This window comes from Phacochoerus africanus, chromosome 8, assembly GCF_016906955.1.
Source record: "Phacochoerus africanus isolate WHEZ1 chromosome 8, ROS_Pafr_v1, whole genome shotgun sequence".
NCBI classification, from domain to species: domain Eukaryota; kingdom Metazoa; phylum Chordata; class Mammalia; order Artiodactyla; family Suidae; genus Phacochoerus; species Phacochoerus africanus.
In genome coordinates this window covers 164632169-164658116 of record NC_062551.1, presented here as the reverse complement: position 1 = coordinate 164658116, position 25948 = coordinate 164632169, and the positions used below count along the sequence as shown (strand labels likewise).

The 25948-nt window shown below is 56.3% G+C and overlaps 3 protein-coding genes across 4 annotated transcripts; 1 reads left to right on the top strand and 2 right to left on the bottom strand.

The window, feature by feature from the left end:
* Positions 1–899: 899 nt before the first annotated feature.
* Positions 900–1644, bottom strand: P3R3URF (PIK3R3 upstream open reading frame). Its single transcript, XM_047789213.1, has 2 exons — positions 1334–1644; positions 900–1045 (listed from the first exon to the last, which is right to left on the bottom strand). The coding sequence occupies exons 1-2, from the start codon at positions 1575–1577 to the stop codon at positions 1002–1004; spliced, it is 288 nt and encodes a 95-aa protein (XP_047645169.1). The 5' UTR covers positions 1578–1644; the 3' UTR covers positions 900–1001.
* Positions 1645–4825: 3181 nt separating this feature from the next.
* TSPAN1 (tetraspanin 1) lies at positions 4826–9746 on the top strand. 2 transcript variants are annotated; one of them, XM_047789208.1, is made up of 8 exons: positions 4826–4965; positions 5389–5453; positions 7995–8201; positions 8407–8481; positions 8567–8665; positions 8747–8902; positions 9009–9092; positions 9253–9746. In XM_047789208.1, exons 2-8 carry the CDS (start codon positions 5397–5399, stop codon positions 9298–9300), a joined length of 726 nt encoding a protein of 241 aa, XP_047645164.1. In that variant the 5' UTR covers positions 4826–4965; positions 5389–5396; the 3' UTR covers positions 9301–9746. The 2 variants fall into 2 exon arrangements, with proteins under 2 accessions (XP_047645164.1, XP_047645166.1); XM_047789210.1 differs by having other exon boundaries at positions 4826–5098.
* Positions 9747–11951: 2205 nt separating this feature from the next.
* On the bottom strand, positions 11952–21565 carry POMGNT1 (protein O-linked mannose N-acetylglucosaminyltransferase 1 (beta 1,2-)). Its single transcript, XM_047789207.1, has 22 exons — positions 21457–21565; positions 20798–20967; positions 20068–20182; positions 19820–19938; positions 18883–18948; positions 18679–18792; positions 17514–17631; positions 17218–17316; positions 16941–17068; positions 16525–16595; positions 16215–16290; positions 15939–16022; positions 15808–15849; positions 15540–15598; positions 15140–15212; positions 14930–15058; positions 14721–14846; positions 13661–13725; positions 13446–13490; positions 13078–13213; positions 12721–12830; positions 11952–12622 (listed from the first exon to the last, which is right to left on the bottom strand). The coding sequence occupies exons 2-22, from the start codon at positions 20915–20917 to the stop codon at positions 12535–12537; spliced, it is 1983 nt and encodes a 660-aa protein (XP_047645163.1). The 5' UTR covers positions 20918–20967; positions 21457–21565; the 3' UTR covers positions 11952–12534.
* Between the last annotated feature and the right edge of the window lie 4383 nt (positions 21566–25948).

Genomic DNA, 25948 nt, shown 5'->3' with positions numbered 1-25948 from the left:
CCACATCAGGCATCAAGTGACACGTTAGAGACAGAGCCTCTCACGAGGTTTCCTGCCCCGAGACACAACTCCATGGAGACACACCCCACAGAAACCCAGGGACACCCGTGACACGTGGGCGCACACGCCGAAATCCAAACGGAAAATCCCCAGGCTGCCGGCTTCGCACCCGCCCCCTTTCTGGGCTCCAGCTCGGCCTTGCCCCGCCCCCAAATGCCTGGCTCAGCTCTTAGTCCTGGAAAATACCAGCCTCCCAGAAGGGCTGGGGGGCTGAAGGGAACCCTCTCGGAAGCGAGCCCTGTCCTCCTCCAGGCGCACCCCCCCCATCCCTCCCTTGACCTTCATTCTTCCTGGAGGAGCCGATGCCTGCCTCTCTCTGGCCCACTTGCCCCCTCCCAAACACACCTTGACACGCTCAGTGGGCCACAGAGGCACCTTTGTTGCAAAAGCACACTCAGCCTTGTGTCTGCTTAGACCCCCCACTCTCCTGGTCTCCCACACACTGACCACGCCAGGCACACGAAGCCACATAGACCTCACGCGCCAGCACTCGTGGGTTACACCGAGCCCTGAGATCTGGTTGGATCAGATCTCTACCTCCCTCCCCAAGGACCCGGCTCCCTGCACCTTCTGAGATGTCTCTCGGGAGGAGCCCCTTTTCCCTGTGCAGATGCGAGTGAAGGCAGGAAGGTCCCCACCTCATAGGGCAGCTCAAAAGCTGAGACCCAGGACGGAGAGGGGGTGTGCACTGCCGACCTTGTTCTGTCCTTGCACTGTCTTCCCGTCATGCGTCATGCCTGCTGCTGTCGCGAAAGCCTGACCCGGGGAGCATTCGGCCCCAGCCCTGCCCTCACGACCCGCGTAGTCAGCTGGGACACCCCGGAGCAGAGTGAGGCGGCTGAAGCAGAAATGATTGTATTTGCCTGCTGTTCACCACCCACGGCCCAGCGGAGGTGCAGGTCCGGAGCCGGCCAAGCTTCTGGACTTGTTTCTGGGCATTTCTAGATGATCAGAAAGCTGCCAGGTGGACAAAGGTGTCGGAGAACTGAGGAGAAGAAGGAGAGGGAAGAGGGTGAGAAAGGCAGCAGTTCTGGAAGCGCCACTGCTCTTAAACGCACCCGTTTCCCCAAACCCTCCACTTCCAGCCGATACATCCTGTATTAAGGCTCTCAGACCTCAGATGTCGGGATGCCTGCCACCAGGATGCCACCATGCCTTTGGGGTATGTCCCCTGGAGGGCCTGTGCAGGGCCAAGGTGGGGGAAGGTTCAGTGGCCCTGTTCCCCCCCCCCGCCCCGGCCCTCCCCCACCCCATCTCAGGGCCCTCGGCTAACCTTGCGGTGGAAGGATCCACACCCTGGTGGTGGCAGTGTGGCCGGTGTTGATGTCCGTGGCCACGGGAGCAAGGTGGGTGGCTGCCGTGGTGGCAGCTGGGCCTTGGGGGTTCTGCCGGTACCGTCTGCGGCTGCACTTGAACATCCTGGGAAACCGGGGCCGAGGCCAGCCGATACCTGGCCTGCGGTAGGGGGAAGGTGAGCCCCGGGGCCGCGGGGCCCGGATAAGCTGAGCAGGCCCCATGGGCACAGGAAGCTTCTGTCATGTGCCTGAGGATGCTACTGGCCAGGGCAGCTGAGGCCTCTGTGACATAGGCGCTCTGCAAGGGGTGCTGCTCTTTATTGCAGGTCCTGGTCCCCAGCCCCTCCCTCCCTCCCTAGAGGTCAGGGTCCAGCCCAAGAGCCAGAGGACCCCAGCTTAGCCCCTCGGGAAGAGGAATTCTGAGGAGGGAAAAATCACTCCCTTACTTTCTCACTCATCCACCTTAACAATATAAACTCTGTTGATCGAGTCCTCACCATGAGCCAAGCGTGGTGCCAAGTTCTTTACAAACATTCACGCATTTAATCCCACACCAACCCTACACGGATATCCCATCATTATTCTTATTTCATATACTGTCCATTCTCGTTATTCATGGTTGTTATGTTCTAATAAAGTCACCACAAGCCCTGAAATGGCAAATATTGAGCCACTGCTCTGAGGAGAATTACCGGAGTTGATTCATAGCCGCCTTTGGCCACAGCATTTTGTCGTCGGAACAATGACCGAGTTTATGTGTGTGTCTGTTAAAGGCACTTCGTTTAAAATGCATCGATGTCATCAACATTGAACTCAGGGCCAACAGCACCATCACATGTGCCTGAGTGGAGCTGATCGAACCCAACACATGGATTTTCTTGAAAAGGCGCAGCGCCTGCCGCTCTTAGGAACACCAGAGGCCCCTTCAGCCTGACCCATGAGGGTCTTTAACAGGAAAATCACCAACGAAGGCATAAAAATGCATAAAACGTGACAGACACTAAACAGAGCACAAAAAGAACACTTGTTCACATTACGAGAGCTGAAACAAGACGGCAGCTTGGCCCCTTGCTCACCCCGGGCTGGGAATGAGCCTGTTGGACAACTTGAATCTTTCGCAGCTCTATGCATGTCCAAGAAAGACCACGAAAGTGCCGGGAGAAGCAGTTTGGGGTTACGCATCATCTTTAGGGAGTAGGTGAATTCAGATAGGGAATCCTTGAAGATGGGGCCCACTGCATAAGGAAGGCGAGGCTCCGCTTGGCGAAGCCACACCATCAGAGGCAGGCAGGGACTCGGTTCCGGGACGGCCAAGGTCCAAAGCCCAGACACTTAACCACGGCTGCTCTGTACGCATTCATGCATCCCGTCATTCAGAAACGTGCCCTTAACCTCTGTACTTCTCTTTCCCCGTGTTTTAAAAGCAGATCAGCTGTTCCCGTTGTGGCTCAGGGGTTACAAACCTGACTAGTATCCATGAGGACGAGAGTTCCATCCCTGGCCTCGCTCAGTGGGTTAAGGATCCAGTGTTGCTGTGAGCTGTGGTGTAGGTCATAAACACCGCTTGGCTCTGGCGTTGCTGTGGCTGTGGCGAAGGCGGGCAGCTGTAGCTCACCTGGGAATTTCCATATGCCACACCTGCGGCCCTAAAAAGCAAAAAAAAAAAAAAAAAAAAGCAGCTCAAAAGAGAATCTTGCCTCATAGGATCATAGGATTGTTGTGAAGGGAGAGAAAAGATTTACTATATATGTTATACATTTAAAAGATGATCTGCACAAATATTAATGTTAAGAGCCTTCTCCTATCTCCTCAGCTGCCTTCTCTCATTATAAAAACAAAACAAATTGAAAAATTCAGGAGTTCCCTGGTGGCCTAGCAGGTTAAGGCTTCCGTGTTGTTACTACTGTGGCTCGGGCCACTGCTGTGGTGTGGGTTCGATCCCTGGTCTGGGAATTTCTACATGTTGCAGGCACGGCCAAAAAAAAAAAAAAAAATCCCACTTCTTCCATTCCACAGCCCCTCTGGCTATGGCTTTCCCTATGACTCATTCTGTGGTCATTCTCTTATGCTCCAGAATGGGGAGAAAAATCTCATTTTGAAACCCTATAGCTGAAGGCTGAGAGGGAGCGATAAATTAGGAGTCTGCAGTTAACATATACACACTACTAGAAATAAAATAGATAAAAAAGAGCTACTGTATAGCACAGGGAACTCTACTCAACACGTTTGTTTTTTGTTTTGTTTTTCTTTTTTCTTTTTACGGCCACAGGTGTGGCATATGGAAGTGCCCAGGCTAGGGATGGAATCAGAGCTACAGCTGCTGGCCTCCACCACAGCCACAGCAATACCAGATCTGAGTCACATCTGCGACCTACACCACAGCTCATGGCAACACCAGATCCTTAACCCACTGAGTGAGGCCAGGGATCAAACCCTCATCCTCATGGATCCTAAATATATAACTGAATCCCTTTACTGTACATTTGAAACTAAGCACAACATTGTAAATCAACTATACTTCAATTAAAGATTAAAATAATTAAAATAATAAACATAAAACCCCATAACACTACAGACCAGGAAACAGAAGCTTAAAACTAAGTCCAGGAAATGCTCCCGGGGTCACGCAGCTCATAAGCAACAGAACCAGGATTGGAGCACTTGGCCTGAGTGACCTAAAAACCAGAACTTTCCCAGCACCTGGACCTCAAGATTGGCAGCCCAGGAAGTATTTATGATGAGGGGACTTAGGGCTATAACCCTTTGAGGTGGGGGCGGCGCTTTAGTGGGACCATGCTGCCCCCTGCTGGCGAGAAGGACCGGGGCGTCTGCGGAGCGCCGAGAGAAGAGCGGAGAGGAGACGGGTGGGGCGGGACAAGAGTGAGGAGTGAAGATGCGGGGGGAAGATGCGGGAGGAAGATGGGGAACGGGAAGTTTTATGCAAGGAAAAGAACCACTCAAAGGAGGGAGCAGAAAATGCCAAGTTTTGATTACTTCCTTGAAAGCATGTTCGGGCACGCCTGCAAGAGTGCGCGTGGCGGGGCTGGGGGTAGTTGATGCACTTCAGATGTTGCTGGGAGTCAGTCCCCGGAGTTCAGAGTGGGTGGGTGTGTGTGTGTGTGCGCGCGCGCGCGCGTGTGCGTTCGTGGGCACTAGAAGGTGTTTATGTGTATCTGTGTGTGGATGTGTAGTGTGGGCAGATGTGTGTGCTGCGAGCACGTAGGGTGCGTGCGACTCTCAGCTGCTGGCGGGCGGGAAGCATCTGTGCAGGAAGGAAGCCGGTCCGGGCCGCCCCCTGCCCCACCCCAGACCTCCCCCTCCCGCAGGTGGGGAGGGCGGTGCCTGCCTGTGGTTGGCGTTGCCAGGCCGGGGCGCGAGGCAGCAGGGGGCAGCAGGGGCAGGTGGAGGCCGACGGGCTGCGGGTGGGGCAGGGCGGAGGGCGGGCAGAAGGAGGCCTTTAAGGCGCCTGCCCCGCCCACAGGTGAGCAGTACCCGGTGAGCCAGCTCCTCTCCCTGCCTGCCCACTCAGTGGCAGTGCCCCGAGGCAGCTGTCCCCTCTGGAGCGCAGCGGATCCCTCTTTCAGAACTCACTACCGAGAGCCCCCAGCAGGTGATGGCATAGGGTCAAGCGTGTCCGTGAAGTGACATCCATCTGCGAACAGGACTGGTGGCGGTGACTGGCGGCGGGGAGGGTGCTGGAAGAATCCCGGCTTGGTCTGGTTTGGAAAGTCCAGGATAGGCAGGTGCCAGGGAAGGGCGCGGAGTGACCCTGTGGTGTGGGAGTCTGGCTTGGGGGTCAGGGGAGGAACCTGGGGTGTTCGGTTGTCCGAGGGTCAGGTGTTGGTAGAGGGCCTGGGCAGTACAGAGGCATAGGGTGTCAGGATGGGATCTGGGAGAAATCCTGAGGTGTCGGGGTCAGACGCTGGAGAAGCTTGGCGACAGGCTTGTCCAGGAGGCTGGGGTCGGGTAGGTCAGCCCAGGCTGGGGAGGGGGCGAGGGGCGGGGTCCCAACTCACGCACGTCTGCCTCCCAGGAGCCGCCATGCGGTGCTTCAGCTTCATTAAGACGGTGATGATCCTCTTCAATCTGCTCATCTTTGTAAGTGCGGGGTTACGGGCTCTTTGGGGTTCCCTGCAGGAGCGCATCTCGACCTCAGCACAGCCCGAGCTGGGAAAGAGGAGCTTGCCCTGCGTGGACTCGGTCCTTCAAGTTGCCCCTTGTGATGAGGTGCAGAAGTCTGCCCCGATGATGCTGAGTCCCGCTCCCGGTGGCAGCCTGGCCACAAGTCGGAGTGGGGAATCTTAGGGGCACCCCTCCCCTCCGGGAAGCTTCAGTTCAGGCTTAGAGCAGGGCAGAGTAGGCGAACAGGCTAGGGCCCAAGTGAGAGGAGGGGGGGGGGTGCCCAGGGCCACTAGTGTGGAAGGAAACGCAGTGGCCTCTGGATGGTGGGGAGCCGAAAGCAGAGACAGCCCGGAGATGTTAGAGCAGAGGGTTGGCTGCAGGCAGCCCTTTTTTTATTCAACAAACATGTTGCCTCAGGCTCTGCTGAGGGCCGGGGGTAACAGGTGAGCAAGCTTCTCTGCCCTTGGAGATCGCAGATCCAGCAGGCCAGATAGGCAGGCGGTTGTGACAAAGCTTATGTGGCCTTCCGCACAGGGACTGCGGGAGCCTATAGGAGGGGCTTGAAACCTGCCTGGTCAGAGAAGACTTCTAGGAGGAAATAGCTGAGGCTGGAAATTTGCACGGGGTGGGGTGGGGGTGTTGGCGAAGCATATGCAGAAAGGCCCGGTGGTGGTGAAATTAGATATTGTTCAGAAAACCAGGAACAGATTGTATAAGGTGTGTTTGAGGGAGCTGAGCAATGAGGCTTGAACGCTAGAGATGGTGGCGGAGATGGGGAGACACGGGAAGAGCGGACAAGACACAGAGCCCTTGGGGGGCACTGAGGGGTGGGAGAAGGGGCAAGGAGGAGAGAGGTCCTGGCATGATGACCACGTCTCTGGCAAGAGCAACCGGGGGCATAGCCCACAGACGGCCGTGTGCCCAGCAGGGTTGCATCTCAGGTCAGAGCTGGACACGGACATTTGAAAGTCATGTGCCCAGGAGTTCCCTGGTGGCTCAGCGGGTTAAGGATCCAGCATTGTTATTGCTGTGGCTCTCGTTACTTCTGTGGGCAGGGTTCATCTCTGGCCCGGGGAACTTCTGTATGCCATAGGCGCAGCCAAAAAATAAATAAAGTCAGGTGCCCTTGGGTAGTCACTGAAGCCGTGGGAGGGGTGAGAGCAATCAGCAGGGAGAGGGAACTCTGGGAGACCCCCCTTATAAAGGATAAATGGAGAAAAGTCCACCGGGAAGCAAACAAAGGAGCGGCAGGAGGCAAACAGGGAGAGGGAGGTATCAGAGGTCAAGAGAATGCTGTGCCCATGGATGTCCCAGGATGTCATCAGAGACCTTGGCGCCACCTGAGAGCTGGTTAAAGTGAGTAGAAGGTGAAGAGGTGGACACGTGAGGTTTAGATGAGTTTGGAGGAATTTGGGCTGGGGGTGAAGGAACGCTCTGACTTTGATGTGGTTTGTTCCTCGGGCTACTTCTGCCTTCAGGGAACTCGGCCTTTGTCCGTGTTTATCCGAAGAAGGCATCGGGACTTCGGGGAAGGGGAGAGCAGAGGCTCTGGCCTGAGGGGGTTAAAGGCAAATCCGGTTTGCTTTCTGGCCTCTGTTGCCCAGGCCTCGGCTGACTGGGCAGGGCAGGCCTGCAACTCCTTGAAATTTGACCCTGTAGGCTAGACGCCCAGCTTTCTGCCCTTGGGCAAACAGGCCTGGGATCCAGCCCCTGTCTGCCACCTCCCTCCTGGTTCCAGCCTCAGTTGCCTCAGCCTGACGGTGGGAACTGTGCTCCTAGGCGGTGTCTGATTCATCCACTGAAGCTCTGGATCCGGAAAGCTTTGCTCTTGGAGTTCTGGGGACTGGGCAGTGTGTCCTCTTCCCCCGTGTGGACCCTGGGATTCCCTCTCAGAGATGGGGTTGAGCCAGAGAGCCTCTAAGAGTTCTGCCTGTCTCTCTCTGGTGCCTCAGTTTCCGCTTGTGTGACAAGGAGAGGCCCAGGCTTGTCCTTGGAGGGGAGCCAAATGGGGCCTTGGGGTGGGTATTCCTTCTCACCACCGCCCTCTCCAAGGTTGGGAGCAGGTGTAAACCTCAGCCACGCCTCTGTTGCTATGGTGACCGTTGAGCTAGCTCGATGCTGCCACCCCTCTTTTTCCGCCTATCTGAGGACAGAGGTGTTCCAGACACCTAAAGCCTGGAAAGGAAATGGGGGGTGGGGGGGCTGGGGTATTCACCCGCTTTTTTGCGTTCTTAGCTCTGTGGCAGGACCCTGGCAGCTGGGAGGGGAAGCCTTGCCCCACCCCATCCCCGTGGATATTTCTGGAATCCCTGAACCCATTTATATCTGCTTAGGTGTGCTGCTGGCTATGGATGTCTCAGCTCCATCTTTCTGGCTCGAATGGATGTTTTTCCTCCCTACGCAGTGAGATTTTAGCCAATAAAGGAGAAACCTTCTCGTCTCTCATCTTGCTGACTCAACGGCGCGGTAGGGAGCTTCTTGGCGACACCATTTCAAGGTCTGCTTCTCTGTCGCCAGCTGTGTGGTGCGGCCCTGTTGGCAGTGGGCATCTGGGTCTCAGTCGATGGACCGTCCTTCATGAAGATCTTCGGGCCGCTGTCGTCCAGTGCCATGCAGTTCGTCAACGTGGGCTACTTCCTCATCGCGGCCGGCGCTGTCCTCCTCGCTCTCGGCTTCCTGGGCTGCTACGGGGCCCAGACGGAGAACAAGTGTGCCCTCATGATGGTGTGTCAAACCCAGCTCCACAGGCCCAGAACCAAGGCCCAGGGTCGTCCCCTCATCCTTGACACCAGGCCCTGGGGATCCCCCAGCTCTGCTGCGGACTCCAGGGGCTCTGGCAAAGGGGGCCCCTACCCTGTTTTCGTGGGGGGCTGGGTTAGGGCAAGGAAAGCCTGCCTCCCTAAAACTCAGATCCCTGTGCCCCACTCAGTTCTTCTTCATCCTCCTCGTCATCTTCATTGCGGAGATCGCAGCTGCCGTGGTCGCCCTGGTCTACACCTCCATGGTGAGGCGTGGGGTGCGCCCGGCAGGGGCAGTTGGGCCGCGGCCACGTCCCCGACTGGCCTCACGCACGGGCCTTCCCCACGCAGGCTGAGCACTTCCTGACCTTGCTGGTCGTGCCCGCCATCAAGAAAGACTACGGTTCCCAGAAGGACTTCACCCAAGTGTGGAACTCCACCATGGAAGGGGTAAGGGAGGTGGCGGGGAGGTTCCAGGGTGGGGGGACATACCCAAGGCCCCGCTGACCACCCTCTTGGCCTCGTCTCCAGCTCAAGTGCTGTGGCTTCAACAACTACACAGATTTTGAGGGCTCTCCCTACAACAGCGAGAACAATGTCTTCCCGCCATACTGTTGCTTTGACCCTGGCAATGGCACCGCTGTGGAACCCTGCACTAAAGAAGAGGCCCAGAACAAGACGGTGCAGGTATGGGGTGGCCTGGGAGGTTGGGGGCGGCTTTGATGTCCTGAGTGCTGAGCAAGAGTAGGGGCAGCTGCTGACGATGGATGGATGCTCTCTCTCCTCCCCCAAGGGTTGCTTCAATCAGCTTCTGTACGACATCCGAACCAATGCAGTCACTGTGGGTGGTGTGGCAGCTGGAATTGGGGGCTTGGAGGTAAGGGGGTGAGGCGGTGGGGGCCGCCTGACCCATCTGTGAGGCCTCTTGAAGAGACAGACTTCCACCGAGGTTTCATGGCGGGTGTCGGAGGGGCAGAGCACGGAAGCTGAGGGGCCTCCTCACGTCTCTTTGTCTCTCGCTGCTCCTTCCTCACTAGCTGGCTGCCATGATCGTGTCCATGTATCTATACTGCAACCTGAAATGAGTCTGCTTCCGCCTCCGCCCCCACCCCTGCTGCTGCTGCCTACGACCAGGAAGGAGGTACCCTGGCACTGCCAAGAGGCAGTGATCAGGGTGGGGAGGGATCTGATGGTGTCACTTGGATCAGAGGCCCATTTGGCTGCTCTGGACTCGAGGCCAAACAGGCAGCACCCCCTTCAGCCTGTGCCTGACTTTTCCTTCCATTATGGGGTTGGGGTACACCTGTTCCAGCGCCTCTAAGAGAAGTCCTCTTGCTTATTCCTCCAGTCTGTCCCTTAAACCCTGGAGACCCCCTCGGGCCAAGGGCGGGGAGCTCTTGGTGACCCCAGTACTCCACAGAGGGATGAGAGAAAGGCATCCTAGAGCCTGAGCATGTGCAAATCAGCAGTCACTGGGTGGATGTGTAGACACGTCAGAATTCACAAACCCATTAAAATGTTTATATTTGGACTCTTTGTATGTCCTTGGGGAGAGGGACCCATCCTGCCTAAGCTGGCCTGGGATTCCTGTGGGGCTGCTGACTCGGGGAGGCAGCAGAGGGAAGTCTTGCGGAAGTGGGTGGCTATTTCTCGCCTTCATTTGAATTCCAGGCCTGGGAGGGAGCCTGAGAGGCGGGCCGAGAGGACAAGGAGGGAGGAGGTGGGGGCTGGGCCAGTTCGCCTTCCTCTAAGGTGGGAGGACTCTGGCCTGAAACTACTCCCTCCTGGGTAGGGGCACTGGACTGGAAAGCTATGAAAATAACAAGCTTGTGCCCAAGTGGGGGCAGGGAAACCAGAAATAGTGCCAGAGCAATGGAAGCGGGTCATTCCTTACCCTGCGGGAAGCCCTCAGACGCCCCCATCAGCGTCCCAAGCGGCTTACCCTTCCCCCATAGGCACAGCCCCGCACCTGTCCCTGCTTTGGGGATTTCAGAAAGAATTTCATGTCCTCTTGGTCTTCTACACTCTGGTGCGGTTACACATTTTTTTTTTTTTTTGGCCACATGCACGGGATATACAAGACTCCAGGTCAGGGATCAAACCCACACCACAGCAGCTACCCAAGCCGCTGCAGTGACAATGCCGGATCCTTAACCCACTGCGTCTGAGAGATCTCCCAGATCTTATCTCTTAATCTTAACCATCCCCAGGCTCCAGAAATGGCCTAGAAAGGCCAAGTGACTTGTTCTGGGCCCACAACCTTCCCTGAATTGTTGAGACTGGATTTGATTCCCAAGCCAGGTGGGGTCCTGCTGATACGGTGACAGATTTACTTTTAGGTCAGAACGTCCCAGACATAGATCGACTGCTGCTGAAGTGACAACACTAAGGAGGGGGACTGTGGCCACAGGATGTGGTGTCTGCAACCAGACAAAGCCCAGTCTGGAGAAACCAGTACTTCTTGCTTCCCTCTGGCCCCTGGGACCCTCTTCCTAGGTTTCACCAGGGCAGCCCAGAACTATCACACCAAAAAGGAACTGTGACCCCACCAGGGCCACACAGCACCTGAAAGCTTGTCTCTGAGGCCCAGGTTAGGTGCCTTCTGGGGGGATGGCCAGGTAGAGGAATCTCCCCTTCACCACCTTTCTGGGCCTCACACCACCCCACCCCCAGGTGCTTATATGAGGCTACCAGGAGTTTGTTTGCCCAGGGCGTGCCTCCTCCACCTCATTATAGGCTCACTGCTCTTCAATCTGGCTGCTATGGCACCTCAAGCACTATCTCTAGCTCCAGCAAACAGTGAAGGCGTCAGAGTGGCGAGGACACCTAAGCCACACACCAGCCGCGCCATCGCCAAGCAGGGCTCCAGGCACCGGATGGGGAGGCAGGGGCAGAGGGCTGGTGAAGGGCGGAGTTCTAGCCAGCTCCTGCCTCCCTGGCCAAGGCCAGGAGCAACTCAGGCTCACTGTGCTCCACAGGCAGACCCCTTCTCAAAGGGTCCTACACTCACCCTCTCAGTCCCAAGTCCCTCACAGATGTCTTAAATGTCATGCCCCAAGCCTTGGGCTATCCCAACCATTTTGGGACAATCTTGTCCATTTTCTGCTGTTTGCACGACTATCTTAGATCTTCCTAACATCTTGGGGTCACTGGTTGGGTAAGAATCTGAAAATGATGGCATTTCTCCAGAAAAATGCGCAGAAATGGCATATGCATCCAAAGTACCCGAAGGGCCAGGGACAGCCTCGTTCCTGCGTCTCCATCTGCAGCCCAGTCCTCACGTCCTGAATGAGGCCCACCCGGCTCTGCCTCACGCACTTGCTCCCACCCCCACTCCACCCACCTGCTCTCCATCATCCCCCCTCCCCACCCCACGTAGCCCTTTCTGCTTTCTTGCTCTTTTTTGGGGACAGGTGCCCTCGTCCAGACAAGCTGGGCAGGGAACAGCCTGAGAGTTAAAGTGTGGGAAGGGGGTGTGGGGGGTGGCTGCTCTTGAGCTCAGCCCCGAGCAGGGTGGGGCAAAGGTCAGGCTCAGTAGTCCTGGGCAAAAATCTTGGCGTTTGAGACTTGGGCATCCTCTGGTGGCCAAATGGCCCCAAATGAAAGATAAACCTATACAAGATGGTATAGAAAACTCATCACCCACCATGACCACTGTCTCTCCCCCTCATCTCCCTCTCCCTCTCTCTCTCTCACACACACACACACACACACACACATACATGACACATTCCCAGAGTTTTTCTCCTTTTTTAATCAAGGACCCCCTTATCCAGCTCTGGAAATCTGGACAAAGAGGAGGCTGAGAAGAGGCCTGGTTCAGTGTCTGAGGGTCTCTGAGTGAGTCTGCCCCAGCAGGTGGGCCCCAGCAGCCTGTCCATGGGTTGGGCACGGCAGTTTCCTGAGTAAGAGCCAGCCCCACCCTCAGGGCAGCACCCCAGTCCAGAAAGGAATCAAGGCCCTCCAGGCTTCAGCCTGTGTCCGAGGCCCTCAGGACAGTCAATAAATAGGTTAGATTCTGAGCCAGGCCTGGGAGCGGGGAGTATACAAAGGGCAGGATCAGCTGCCCAGGGACCCCAGGGATGTCCAAGTACTATCCTGCCCCGTCCCAGCAAGGAAGGAAATAAATAGACCTCCAACTCAGGAACAGGGGCGTTGGAGCAGGGAACCCTCCCGTGGGAGTTAGTAATTAAGTCTCATGTTAAAAACAAACCAGCCCCAACCCCTGCCAGTGTCTACAAAATCCTACAGGATGGGATGAAGGGCTAGCCTGCCTGGGGGTACACGGTACCCAGCCCTGCAGGGTCCTGGAGGAGGTCTCATGTCTGTTCTGCAGCTCCTGGGGCTCCCTCCTCCTTTGGGGGTGGCTCCAAGAAAATTGGGATGACAGATGGTGGCTTCTTCATCCTGAGAAGATAATATGCAAATGTATAGGGACGAGGTCATCAGCAAGCCCCCTGACCCCACCAGTCTTCCATTTCCAAGGACAGAGAAGAGTCACTCACGAGTAAGGGGAGGCTGGGACCCCCACCACCAGGAAGTGGTTCTTCTTCCGAAACAACCTCCACAGGCCCCGGTGGTTGCCACGCACATCCAGGTCCCAGATATGGAGGCACTGGTGGGGGTGGGGCGGGACAGGGGCGCGGGTCAGAGAGCGGAGGAGGGGGCCCTCAGCCCCCACCCCTCCTTAGCAGCCTCCTCAATTTGCAAGAGGGAGCATCTTTGAGAAGATGAATTTGTGAAGGGGGTTGGAAGAGAGGCTCTGAGAATATGAAGAGAAGGTTCTGAGGGAGAAGATTCCAGAAAGTCTTCTTGTATGTTAGGGGCGAGGTACTCCTGAGGTAGGTGTCATGTTGGGGCACCTTGGCAAGCTGGGTCCAGGTGGTGAAGTCGTCATCCTTCTCCATTCGGATAAAGGCCACGTAGGTGTGGCCTTCTGTGTCTGGCAGGAAAGCGTCTTCACACGGGTTCTTGCTGTGGTCCAGAACCTCAGCTTCACTGCAGCAGGGGGTGGGGGAGAAAGGCCAAGACAGGGTCCACCTCCTGGGCGAGTCACACAAAGCCCTGTGCTTTTAATGCTCTCCTGCAGCCATCTTGAACTTCTTAATAATTTCTGCACAAGGGACCCCGGTTTTCATTTTGTAGTGGGTCCCACAAATTAGGGGACCAAAGCACCCAGTATTTGCTCCTCCTTACTCCCAGCCACACCCCCCACTGCCCTAGGCCATACCTGAGCAGTCTGTGAACCTCCACTTCATAAGCTTCCTTCTTTAGACTGAAGCAGAGGGAGAAATGGGTCAGTGGAGGGGGTAGCCCCTCAGGTCCCAGGGCCAGGCAAGGGATCGCATGGGAATTGGGGGGCAGCAGGACTGGGAGGGCCCGCCAGGTGCTGGTCACCAAGGCTCCTAGACAGACATCCCCCTCTTTGCCATCCCCAGCCCCCACCTGTCCACGTTCCTGAGCTGGACACCTGGAACGGTGTTGAACTTGTGCTTCTTGAAGTAGGCTTCCTGGAATGGACGGGAGAGTGAAGTCAAGGCCTTACATTGGCCCGCACCTGCCTGCTGACCCGCCACATATCCACGAGGCCCACAAATGAAGTCCTGGACCAAAAGGTCCCTCTAATTTCCTCCTGTCCTTCCCATTCCCATTCTCTTTGCAGCGTCCTCGGCAGGCTCTTACGAGTAGCTTTGATTTGGCGCCACCACTGCCAGAAAGCTCAGGACCATGCTGGCATCTCATGCTACCGACACCTGAGCTGGTCCCTGTCCCAAGTGGTTCTCCTTGGGCCTGCTCTTCTAGGTCCACAGAAGGTGGGAACAGGCCCAGCAGGGGGCAGCGGGAAAAGGGACAGGTTGGACTGCGAGGAGGAAACTGCTGGGACTGTGGTGCTGCAGGTGGAGGACGTGAAATCAATCCTTGTCCCTCTTGGAGCTGAGTGGAGATCTTGTACTAACCAAGCTCTGAAGGCCCTTCTGGCTTCTGGGAGGTTCCAAGCTGGAAGCTGTCCATTCCTTCACCCTGGGTTGTCTCAAGGCCTTACCTGGGGAGTGGCCCTTTGGACACAGCCCTGAAGGGGTGGGGACCTGGGACCCTCCCTATTCCCTTCAGGCCGAGGCTTAGGCCTCAGCACGTGCAAGGACAGGAGAGGGCAGAGGTCGCTGGGCTGGACGAGGGTGTGATGGTAGAAATACCCTCCCACACCCACGGTCTGGTGCTAAATAGAGTAATAATACAAATACTACCAGCTAACCCTCATACACCGCTTAGAGTCCAGAGCACATTCCATGCAGTAATTCATTTAAATTTCACGACCTCACAATCCTGTGAGGGAGGGAGGGTTTTTAATCCTCATTTCACAAATGAAGAAATGGAGGTAAAAGAAAGCAGGTACTTTCCCCAAGACGACCTGGTTAGTAAGTCGCGGAGCTGGGGTTGCTCCAGAGTCCACGTCTTTGTTCCATCCATCCGCGCCCTGCGCCCAATACCCCTGCCTCCCACTCACGTGGAAGTAGCCATTCATGTTGAGGCCGACGATGCCGAAGTGGTAGGAGCGGGACACGTCAGGGATGATGCACTCCCGGCCTCGGCGCTGCTCCGGCATCCGCATCCACATGTCCCAGTCCCAGAGCTGCGGGCATGGAGGACCACGCGGGTTAAGGGGTCCTGGGTTGGCAGGTGGCTCCCGCCCACGCGCCCAGCCGGCCAGGGCACCTTTTCCGGTGTGGGCCACTTGGGCTCAAGCTCCTCCTTGTACAAGGACTTTCTGAGCACCCAGCCCAGCCCAGGCATGGTCTCCACGCGGTACAGCAGCGCTGGGTCCTCAGCGGTGTGTTCATACCCCTTGGGGACAGGGGGCCACGGGGGGACGCATTAGTTCCGGCCTCTGCAAATGCCCCAGCTGACCCCTGGCCACTCACCCACCTGGTCATTCCAGGCAGAGATACAGTACAGGCTGTCGTCCTCCTCCAGCAGGTGGATGGATTGGCTCAGGAAACTGAGAGGCAGGGCCCAGGGGTTCAGGGAGGGGCAAGGACAAACCCAGGCACCCAGTGGTGCTGGAAGATCTGGAGATGGGACTCAGGAATCATGCCCCCTTCCGCACCCCCCCCCCCCAAGCCCCACTGTCTCCACTCCTCCTTCTACTCTCTGCTCCAGCCCCGGCACCTGCCATCCCTCCTTCGCTCAGGCTTCTCCCCCACTTTGGACCTTGCGTCCTCCAGAAAGCTCCCCGAGACCCCTCACTGCCCTCCTCACGGAGAGCCAGTCAAGCCAAGAGGCCCCAGGCTGCTTACAGGAGCTATACAGACAGCACTCTTCTCACCTGAAAAAATCTACAGCAATGTCCAGATCCTCTTCCAGAACCACAGCAAATTTGGCTTCCTGGGCAGGGGGTGGGGACCACATGACCCCAAGGATCGTCTCCCCCACCACGTCTCCCCCACCTCCTTCCCGCGGCTAGGGCAGCACGACCCACATCTTCCACAGCAGGACGACGAGGCCCGGAGGCGAAGAGCTTGCTATATGCTAAGACTAGGCTTACGCCCCGCTCTCTCCTGCCCAGGCCCACGAGCGCTGCCCGTGCCACTCACCGGAAACAGGTTGAACGTGGCAGTGAGGCTGGCCTTGTAGTGCTGGGTGAGGAGCAGGAATAGGGCACATGAGCTTTGGGGTGGACAGCAGAGCCCAGGGTCTGCCCCCTCCGTCCTTGCCCAGGCCGTACCTGGGACACACGGGCGTTCTTGATGCTGATGGGAGTGTGCTGGATGCCCCGCAGACCAAAGAGCGCCACCACATCCATCGGCTCCTGAGGAGCAAGGCCACCGGTCAGCACGCGAGCCGCCCCGCCCGGCCCACCTCTGCAGGCGCGGACACCCCACCCTGCCCGTTTCCCAGCCTTTGCCCGGGCTGTCTCCTCGGCCAGGCCCCGGGGATCCCCGCGATTCAGCACCCGCAACCCCGCGCTCTGCTCGGCCCCAAGTCCCCGAGCCCCACTCACCTCGTAGTAGCCATCGATGAAAACTGTTATCATCTGGGGAGACACCCCCTGGGCTGAGAGCAGAGAGCGCAGCATCCTGGAGAGCCCAGGGACGGATCAGGCCTCTTCGTCCCCCCACATAAGGGCTCCCCTGTGCTCACAGACGGGCCCCGATTTCCCACGTTCACCCACACGGGTGCGTGCACCCATAGCATCGAGGGGTGCACGTCCGCCCACCTCAAGTGCTCCTCATGCAGGGCGATGAGCCCGGGGTTCCCCCCACCGAGCACCCTCCCGTTCAGTGCTGGGAACAGCCCGCTCCCAGGCTCACCTGTACAGATAATTGGGCCGGTTTCCGGCGATGACAGCCACGGGCACATGGAGAACCTTGTTGTCTGGAAGCTGAAGGAGAAACAGTGTCCAGCGTTTGCCTCCCGCTCTCTTCAAACCGGGACCCCCATCTGAGAAGAGTCTCCAAGGAGAGCGGGGCTCCAGGAAAAAAGACAGGGGGTCTTCACCATCCTGGCCCCTCCGCACACTCAGCCCAACTCCAGCTCCAGGCCTCTGCTCGCAGGGCCTGCTCCTTCCCCACAACCAGGACGCCCCGTCCCTGGCTCCTGGCTCCATAGTCAGCCTCAGCTCCTGGTTCCCTCCCAGGCTGCGGTAAGCAAAACTCAGCCTGCTTTCCTGGGGTGCCCTGCCAAGCTGGAAAGGGGTCTCGGCCTCACTGCCCAAGGCCCCACTCACTGGGTCAGGGCTGAACTCGATGGGTGTGGGGTCCTTGCAGCTGCACACACTCCCATAGCCCTCGACTTTGCTGCAGAAGCGGCGGCGGCGACGGTTCAGCTCTGTGTCTGCCCAGTGGCACTCTGCCTCTGAGGGAGGGACGAGGTCAACAGGAGGGGGCGTGAGGCCAGTGTGGTTTGGAAAAGAGAATAGAGAATAGAATAGAGCCCCATAAAGAGAACCCAAATGCCCACCCCAGCCCGGGCGCTGCCCTGGAGCCCAGCCCCCACTAACGCACCTTCGGCGGAGCTCAGGGGCACATCTGTCTTCAGCAGGACTGGATCCCCCCAGGAGGAGAGGGCAGGTGACTTCGAATGTTTCTCCCCAAGGACAGGACCTGGCAGGCGGCAGGAATGAGGCGCAATGGGAGCCCAGGCTCCAGGTCTAGAGCTTCTTCCCAGCGCCCCGCCCACTTTCATCCAGCCCACCGCCACTGGCTCCGATTTGCCCCTCGCCCCCCCCCCCCCCAAGTCCTGGGGCTCTGCTCTTCCCAGGCCCTTAATTCTATAGGGTGGATGGCTACGGTGCCGGCACCTCCTTTGCGTCCCACGAAGGCCCAGGTGTCCCTCCAGCCCAGGGCAGGGCCGGCCTGGCTGCCTAGGCTCCTCAGCAGAGCCTTGGCTGTGTCCTTGAGGTGGAAGGAGCCCTCGTCCTGGGGGACCAGAGAAGGTGGTCAGCCTGACTGGCACAGCTCCAGGAGGCCAGGTCTCAGGGAACACCAACTACAGCGTCTCAGGCACAATGCAAAACTTCTTACTTAAATCAGCTCTTTTTTGTTGTCTTTTTGCTATTTCTCTGGGCCGCTCCCGCGGCATGTGGAGGTTCCCAGGCTAGGGGTCGAATCGGAACTGTAGTCCCCGGCCTACGCCAGAGCCACAGCAACGAGGGATCCAAGCCGCGTCTGCAACCTACACCACAGCTCACGGCAACGCCGGATTGTTAACCCACTGAGCAAGGGCAGGGACCGAACCCGCAACCTCATGGTTCCTAGTCGGATTCGTTAACCACTGCGCCACGACGGGAACTCCAAATCAGCTCTTTTAACTATCACAGCCCTCTGTGGTTACCATCGCTTCACAGGTAAGAAAAGGGAAAAGTCGCAGAGATTCTGAGAATCACCCCGTGGTCACCAGGCTAATGGGTCCTTACCGGGATCCCACAGAGTCTGCATTGCTGTCCCCTGCCATCTCCTGCCCTCTTCCCACCCCCCTGCTCCTCCCCTCCCTTATTCTGTTCCAGCTCCACTGGCAGCCCTGGTGTGTGTCAAACATGCCGAGCACCTCCCCAGATGAGGGGCTTTGCACTTGCCATTCTTTCTAGGATGCTCTGCCTCCATCTTCACAAGGCTCACCCCTCACTCCCAGCTTTCTGCTTAAAGGGCATTTCCTGACTGAGCTTTCCCTTTGGGAAAAGCATCCCCCATCACCCCGGCTCCCGTGCTTAAGTTTCTTCTTCATACAAGTTATCACTTCCTGACACTCTATGTCTGTCTGGTTGCTTTTTTGATCTTGGCCTCCTGGAACAGAGTCCATAATGGTAGGGACTCTGTCTTGCTCTCCACTGACCAGGCTGGGATGGGAACCTGGTCCCCCTCGCCCAGAGGCTCTTGCCACTGTGCCGTGTTAGGGGAACAGAACCCAGGGCGGTGCGTAGGGCTGGAGCTAGGAGCTTTGGGAATGGCGCCAGCGCAGTCACTGACCTTGACAGTGCAGATGAGCACGCGGCCAGGCGCCACCATGTTGAGGAAGAGAACCATGGCTTCATCCTCATGAGGCGAGTATGTGTCAAACACACGCTTTGCCATCACATGGCCCTGGCAGGGGACGCATCTCTCGTGAGTCAATGTCACCAGCAAGGAGGGTTCAGCTTTGGCCCCCCATGTCCTTTCCCCCCAGAATCTCACCGTGGCCTGGTTGAGGACGATGACATGGATGCCCCGGCCCTGCTCCCGGGCCTCATCCTCCAGCACCTACAGAGCAGCAAAGACAAGATCCAACTCCTCTAGATGTTGCATTCAAGGTCTGTCTGTCTCACGGGGACTTAAAAATCAGTTGCATGAAACGAAACCTCCCCTCCTGCCAAAGCCTCTGTCACACAGTTCTCTCTCAACCCAGCTTGAAGGCCACGTCTTCCGGGAAGCTCCTCAGCGTCCCCTCAAAAGAGATCACACGTCTTCCTGCAGCCCTCCCCTCCACAGCCTCCGGGGCTCTTAGAGCCCTATCATCACAGTCCAGCAGATTGAGCCCCTCAAAGCAGGGCCAGGTCTGACTACCTCCCAGGTCCCAGGGCTCAGGACAAAGCTGAGGCCGGAGAAGGGACCAGGCAGTAGGTATGAAATAACTACGTCAATGACTTAACTGCCTGCTAATCCTAACGATTGATCTCATCACTTTCTGTTTTTAGGATCACACCTGAAGCCTAGGGAAGTTCCCAGACGAGGGGTAGAACTGGAGCCACAGCTGCCAGCCTACGCCACAGCCACAGCCAACTCGGGATCCAAGCCACATCTGCGACTTACACCTCAGCTCACGGCAACCCCGGATCCTTAACCCACCGAGTGAGGCCAGGGATGGAACCCACGTCCTCATGGACACTAGTCGGATTCATTTCCGATGCGCCACAACGGGAACTCCCTAATGATCACGTCTGATAATATTTCACTATACACAACACACTTCACATCCTGACAAGGAGAAGTCTACAGACGAGGAACTGGGACTTCCAAAGGCACCGCTGGAGACTGGCAGCGGCTCAGTTCCCACGCGGGCAGTGGACCCAGAGCCAGCAGACCACAGCCTGAGCAGGATGGAGTGACTGGACACCAGACCCCGGCCACTCACCGTCGTGCCGTCCACTGCCACATACACTTTGCTGCGGCTTGAGTATACCTCCACATCCAGGACCCGTCGGGGGCCACTGCCTCTGCGCCGTGGGGGCTCCAATCGGCCCAGCGCCTCATCTGGGGGGTGCAAGAGGTCATGGAGCTCGCCCCTCCCGCAGAGTTTCGTCCCTTGGGATCCGCCCGCCAGTTCAGCCGTAGGGCCCTGGGGGGACACCCCCCCCCATCCAATCCGTCCTCTGGCCTGACCATAGTCTTGTTCCGGCTCTGGGTCTTCACCGGCCTCGCTGATTGCTCGCCGCGTGTCCAGGATCAACTTGATGTTGACAATGACGGTCACCAGGAGGAAAAGCACAGCGCCTGTCTGAGGGGCGGGGTGGGGATGACTAAAGAGGGGCACCCCCTCCAGATCGCTGCAGGTCTTCCTGAAAGGAGGGCTCTGGCTGAACCGATGATACAGGGAAAAAACCTGGGGTCTGCGCCTCCTCCGTCTGCCTGCCCGGCTGTTCCCCAGGCCACAGTCCTGTGTCATAACCGCCCTCTGCAGGGACCCTCCCCTGGCCCTTCCCCCTGTACCAGGGCGCTCCCTACCCAGAGGTCCTGCGTTCTTCCATTGGAGGCCTTGCTCTCCTTGCTCCCCTCCACCATCAGTTCCGAGAGGTGGAGCCCGTCCCAGAGGACCACGCTGGGGATCTGAAACCCTGGGTCCTACAGCCCTGCTGCCTGGCAGGTGTGTGCCCTGACCCTCCCCCATCCGGCTTCAGGTTTGTCAGAAGCCTGGGCGGTTGTCCTTGGGTTCTGATTCCAGAACGCTGGGGGACCCACTACCTGGAAGGGACACGACACCGAGAGGTTTCCCTTCCAGGAAGCGGCCGCCTCTTTCCAGAGTGGGGGCAGCCCAGGGAGGTCCCAGTGCCCATAGTCTAGGCTGGGGTAAAGCTGGCAGGGAGCCCCTGGCAGGTCTGGGACCCCTCTGTACCTGACAGAATCTCCGCAGGGCCCGCTGGTTGGTCAGTTTATACTTCCAAGTAAGATACCAGCTCCGCTTCTTCCGAGCCCCAAAGGGCTTGACGAGGGGGCTGGGCTTCCAGTCGTCCATGCCTGATTGGAGGGTCACCACCGTCCCGGCCAACCCATTCCTTCAGGAATCTGAGGAGACCAGAGGGTCGCGTGGGGCGAGGTGTTCCGCCCAAAGTCTGGTGCTTTCTGGAGAGACGAGGGAGGACCTCCCAGTAACTCCTCCCTGTAGGCGTCCATGCTGGGTGACCTGGGGGAAGTGGCTTAACTTCTCTGCGGAGAAAAAACCTTCAGAGGAGTCCGAGCAACCCGGAAACTCCCCCGGGGCAGGGGGAACTGGGGCGGGGGGTGGGGGGGAGGCCCTGGCCCCGGCGGTGGAAGCCGAAGAATCGATTCTCAAGGCCCATCGCCGCCTAAAGCGATCAGAGCCCTGGCCTCCGCAGGCCTGGGGTGAGCGAGGGGCAGCGAATCCCCGCGCCCCCGCACCTCTCTCCACCCCCGGACGCCCTCGGCCCCTGCGCTCCGGCTCGGTTTCCCCTCCCAGGGCTCGGGCCGCCTCAGCATCGGGGGACCCGCCGGGGCCCCGCCACCGCTCCCGGACCCCCGCCCGGAGACACTCACGGCTCAGGAGGCCCGGGCCCCGCTGGGGCCCCCGCTCGGGCCCGCACGGCTCGGCCCGGCGCGGCGCGGCCTCCGCCTCCTCCATGCCGCTCGCGGCCCCGCCCCGCCCCGCCCGGCCCGCCCCCCCGCTTCCGCCGCCGCCGCCGCCGCCGCCGCCGCGGGGTGAGAGGGCGGCGCTTAGGGCGGCCGCGGGCGTCTGCGGCCCGGCAGGGCCGCCTGTGCGCGCCCTTCGGCGGCCGGCGGGCCGGGCGGGCCGCTGGAGGAGGGCAGCGCTCTCGCCCCCGGCAAACCTGGGCGAGAGCGCCGGGCGCGGCAGGGTCGGAGGGGCTGCAGGCCTCGGCCCCGGCCGCCCCTTCCCCTGGCCCAGGCAAGGCTGGAGCGGGCGCGGCCTTTGAAGACCAGGCGCGATTGAAAACCTCCTCTACCACCCACTTAGCCCTTGGGCCAGTCGGTGCACGTCTCAGCCTGGGTCCCCTTCTCTGGGGAATGAGGAGCGCTCCTTATACGGCGCTCCCTCTGTGCAGCCCCTGTTCTAAGGAAGCACCTTATTAACTCGCTTGATTCCAGAGCAGCTCCATCCTGTCCTGCAGCGAGGCGCTCTCCCTATCCCACCCTGACAGACAAGGAAAAGGAGGCCCAGGATCATCACAGAGGTGGGAGCGCTGGAATTCACACCCAGGCAGACTGGCCCCAGATTCCACTCTGAAGCCCTCGCTGGACTGACAAGAATAACACAGAGTTTAACTCCTGCAAAGCACTGAGCTTAACACACAGGTTCTCGCACGTTAGCTTGCCTCGCAATCGCTTGGAGGGCTTGTTAAAACATTGCCGGTCCCGTTCTTAAGAGCTTTTGATTCAGACGTCTGGGGCAGAGCAGAATTCTACATTTCTAAAAAGTTTCCAGGTGATGGTGGTATTTATTTGAAGTGAGTGGATAGCCATGGGGCAGTTTTAGGCAGGGAAGCAATGTAATCCAATTTAAGAAAACCTTTACTGTTTTGTGGATAACGGATTGAAAGGAGGCAGAGGAAGCCAGAAGACCCGTTAGATTTTTTTTTTTTTTTTTAGCTCTCCATATTCCGTCTTCTTCCTAAAAGGGTGGGGCCGTATCCCCCAAATGTTAACAGTTGAAGCAATTCGTGATTTCTCTTAATATGTATATATTAGAACAGAAGAAAACCCAATGTATTTTACTAGGATTTTAAAAAGGTGTCCCTCGGGGTTCCTCCCTGGCCCTCTTCTCTCCTCAAACTCACTCTCCAAAGAAAATTGCACTCACTCTCATGACCTCTCTGACCATCTAGATTCCTGAACTAACATCTGCACCCTTAGCCGTTCTCCTGAGCGCCAGGCTGACCTGTGTGTCTAACTGCCAGATGGACATTTTCACAAACCCTCCAACTCAACACAACTCCTGCTGGAATCATCCCTTCCCACTCTCAGTCCTCTCCTTGGGTTCCCGTCCTTGGTGAATGTCATCAGGTCAAATAACTGGGAGTCACCCTCGACTCCGCATCTCTCTCCAGCAACCAGTCCAGGTCTCTCCGTGAACCACTATATTCTTTGTACCACATACAGTGAGTAACTCATAGGAAACTCTCCATAATGTTTTTGGAAATCATTTGTTTTCTGAACAAATATTTATTGAAGGCCACTATAAGTAAACGAATGTTACTAGTTACCAAATCTTATCAATCTTATCCTCTAAAGAGTCCTCCATTCTGGTCTAATTATTCTCCATCCTCACAACCAGCCCCTGTCCAGGCTAAAATTTTAGTGTCTTGCCTTCTAGCCGGTTTCCTTGACTCCAGGTTTTTACCCCTTTAATCATTTCTCCTTGCAAAACCCAGAGTAGTTTCTCAAAAAAGCAAATCTATGTTGTCAACCTCTGATTTAAAACCCTTTCATGGGAAAAGGGAACTACACTGTCGGTGGGAATGTAAGCTGGTGCAATCACTATGGAGGACAGTGTGGAGGTTCCTTTAAAAAGTAAATGTAGAGGAATTCCCATGGTGGCGCAGAGGAAACCAGTCTGACTAGTATCCATGAGGATTCGGGTTGGATCCCTGGCCTGGCTCAGTGGGTCAGGGATCCAGCGTCGCCGTGAACTGTAGCAAAGGTCACAGGCATGGCTTGGATCCCACATTGCTGTGGCTCTGGTATAGGCAGCAGCTATAGTTCTGATTTGACTCCTAGCCTGGAGACCTCCATATGCTGCAGGTGCAGCCCTAAAAAGCAAAGCAAAGCAAGAAAGAAAAGTTAAATAAAAAACTACCATGTGATTCAGCAATTCCACTCCTGGGCATATACCCAGAGAAAACCATAATTTGAAAAGATACATGCACCCCAATGTTCATTACAGCACTATTTATAATAGCCAAGACATAGAAGCAACCTAAATGTCCATTAACAGAGAATGGGATAAAGAAGATGTGGGACATATACACAATAGAAGCATATCATGGACTATTACTCAACCATGAAAAAGAAGGAAATAATGCCATTTCCAGCAACATGGATGGATCTAGAAGTTATACCACGTGAAGTAAGTCAGAGACAAATATCATATGTGATCACTAATGTGTGAAATCTGATAAAAATGATACAGAACAACTTACACAACAGAACCAGACTGAAAGATTTTGAAACCAAATTTATGGTTACCAAAGGGAAAATGTTGGGGCAGGGATACATTAGGGAGTTGGGATTGACATATACACGCTACTGTATATAAAACAGGTAACGAGAACTGACTGTGTGGCACAGGGAGATGTACTCAGGTACTGCGTTATAACCTATGTGGGAAGAGAACCTGAAAAGAGGTGGATATAGTACATGTATAACTGATTCACTTCGCTGTACTCCTGACTTACAACTTTGTAAGTCAACGCTACTCCAATTCAAAAATTCTTAAAATGTTTATGATGAAAATGAACCCTTCCATGGGATTTCTCCTGTGGCGCAAGGGTTAAGGATCCCATGTTGTCACTGCAAAGGCTTGGGTCACTGTTGTGGCTCAAGTACACTCCCTGGCCTGGGAATTTCCACGTGCATTGAGTGTGCCCAAAGAAAAAAAATTTTTTTTTTCTAGGGCCACGCCCACGGCATGTGGAGGTTGCCAGGCTAGGGGTCTAATCGGAGCTACAGCTGCCAGCCTACGCCAGAGCCACAGCAACTCAGGATCCAAACCACGTCTTCAACCTACACCACTGCTCATGGCAACGTCAGATCCTTAACCCACTGAGCAAGGCCGGGGATCGAACCCGCAACCTCATGGTTCCTAGTTGGATTCATTAACCACTGAGCCATAACAGGAACGCCCAAAGAAAAGTTTTTTAATTAAAAGATAAAAAATAGGAGAGTTCCCATGATGGCTCATCAGGTTACCAACCCGATTAATATCCATGAGAATGTGGGTTCGATCCCTGGCCTTGCTCAGTGGGTTAAGGATGCAGCATTGCCATGAACTGTGGTGAAGTTCTCACATGTGGCTGGGCTTCGGTGTTGCTATGGCTGTGGCATAGGCCTGCGTGTGCAGGTCCAATTTGACCGCTAGCCCAGGAACTTCCATATGCCTCAGGTATGGCTGTAAGAGAAAATAAATAAATAAATATGTAGGAGTTCCCACTGTGGCACAGTAGGTTAAGAATCTGACTGCAGTGGCTGTGGTCACTGCAGAGGCATGGGTTTCGATCCCCTGCCTGGCACAGTGGGTTAAAAGATCTAGCATTGAGGCAGCTGCGGCATAGGTCACGGCTGTGTCTCGGATTCAGTCCCTAGCCTGGGAACTTCCATATGCTGCTGATGCAGCCATAATAAATAAATAAATAAATAAATAACGATAGAAATGTGTGGGACCAATGGAAGAAGGGAAATACAGATTGTGAGGTAAACCCATATTTTTCATAATAGGTAGTAGATCATGTGAAAGTTAAGACATAGTGCTACAAACCTATTTTGGAGTTAGGAGTATAAGCACCAGGAAAAAATAGCTAAAAGTAATTGCCTCTGGGTAGTGGGACTAGAGGCGGCAAAGAATAGGATGGGGGTAATAGCTATCTTTTCGTTACACATCTTTCTGTAATGATGGGCTTGAATTACTTGGATTGAAAATCAAAATCAAGCTAAAGCATAAAAAGTTTTTCATGGCACCTCATTGCCCGTAGAATAAAATCCACGCACAGAACCATCTTTATAACCTTGTTACTTAAGTGTGGTCCCTGGACCTGCAGCATGGCCATCAGCAGGGGGCTTGTTTGAAATGCAGAATCCCAGGCCCCACCCCAGATGGATGGAACAGTTATCTGCATTTTAACAAGATTCACAGAAAATTCACATATGCATAGTCAAGTTTGAGAGGCATCAGTTTTCAAGATCATGATGTAGCCCATCTGGACCCCTTCAGCTTCAATACTGGCTGCCCCTCATTGGCCAGAAGAACTTGACTTTCCACGCTTTTAGTCTAAATTTAGTGGCTACACTGGTTTTGTGT

Bases quoted from the DNA above. Each gene is read 5' to 3' on its own strand.
- P3R3URF (XM_047789213.1), bottom strand. From the start codon at position 1,577: ATGGGGCCTGCTCAGCTTATCCGGGCCCCGCGGCCCCGGGGCTCACCT. The intron at 1,046-1,333 runs GTTAGCCGAGGG...TCTTCTCCTCAG, and splicing joins GTGGATCCTTCCACCGCAAG to TTCTCCGACACCTTTGTCCA.
- TSPAN1 (XM_047789208.1), top strand. From the start codon at position 5,397: ATGCGGTGCTTCAGCTTCATTAAGACGGTGATGATCCTCTTCAATCTG. The intron at 8,202-8,406 runs GTGTGTCAAACC...TGCCCCACTCAG, and splicing joins ACAAGTGTGCCCTCATGATG to TTCTTCTTCATCCTCCTCGT. The intron at 9,093-9,252 runs GTAAGGGGGTGA...CTTCCTCACTAG, and splicing joins CTGGAATTGGGGGCTTGGAG to CTGGCTGCCATGATCGTGTC.
- POMGNT1 (XM_047789207.1), bottom strand. From the start codon at position 20,917: ATGGACGACTGGAAGCCCAGCCCCCTCGTCAAGCCCTTTGGGGCTCGG. The intron at 14,847-14,929 runs GTGCCCTGGCCG...CCATGCCCGCAG, and splicing joins AGTGGCCCACACCGGAAAAG to CTCTGGGACTGGGACATGTG. The intron at 13,491-13,660 runs GTGGGGGCTGGG...CCTCTGCTTCAG, and splicing joins CAGCTCAGGAACGTGGACAG to TCTAAAGAAGGAAGCTTATG.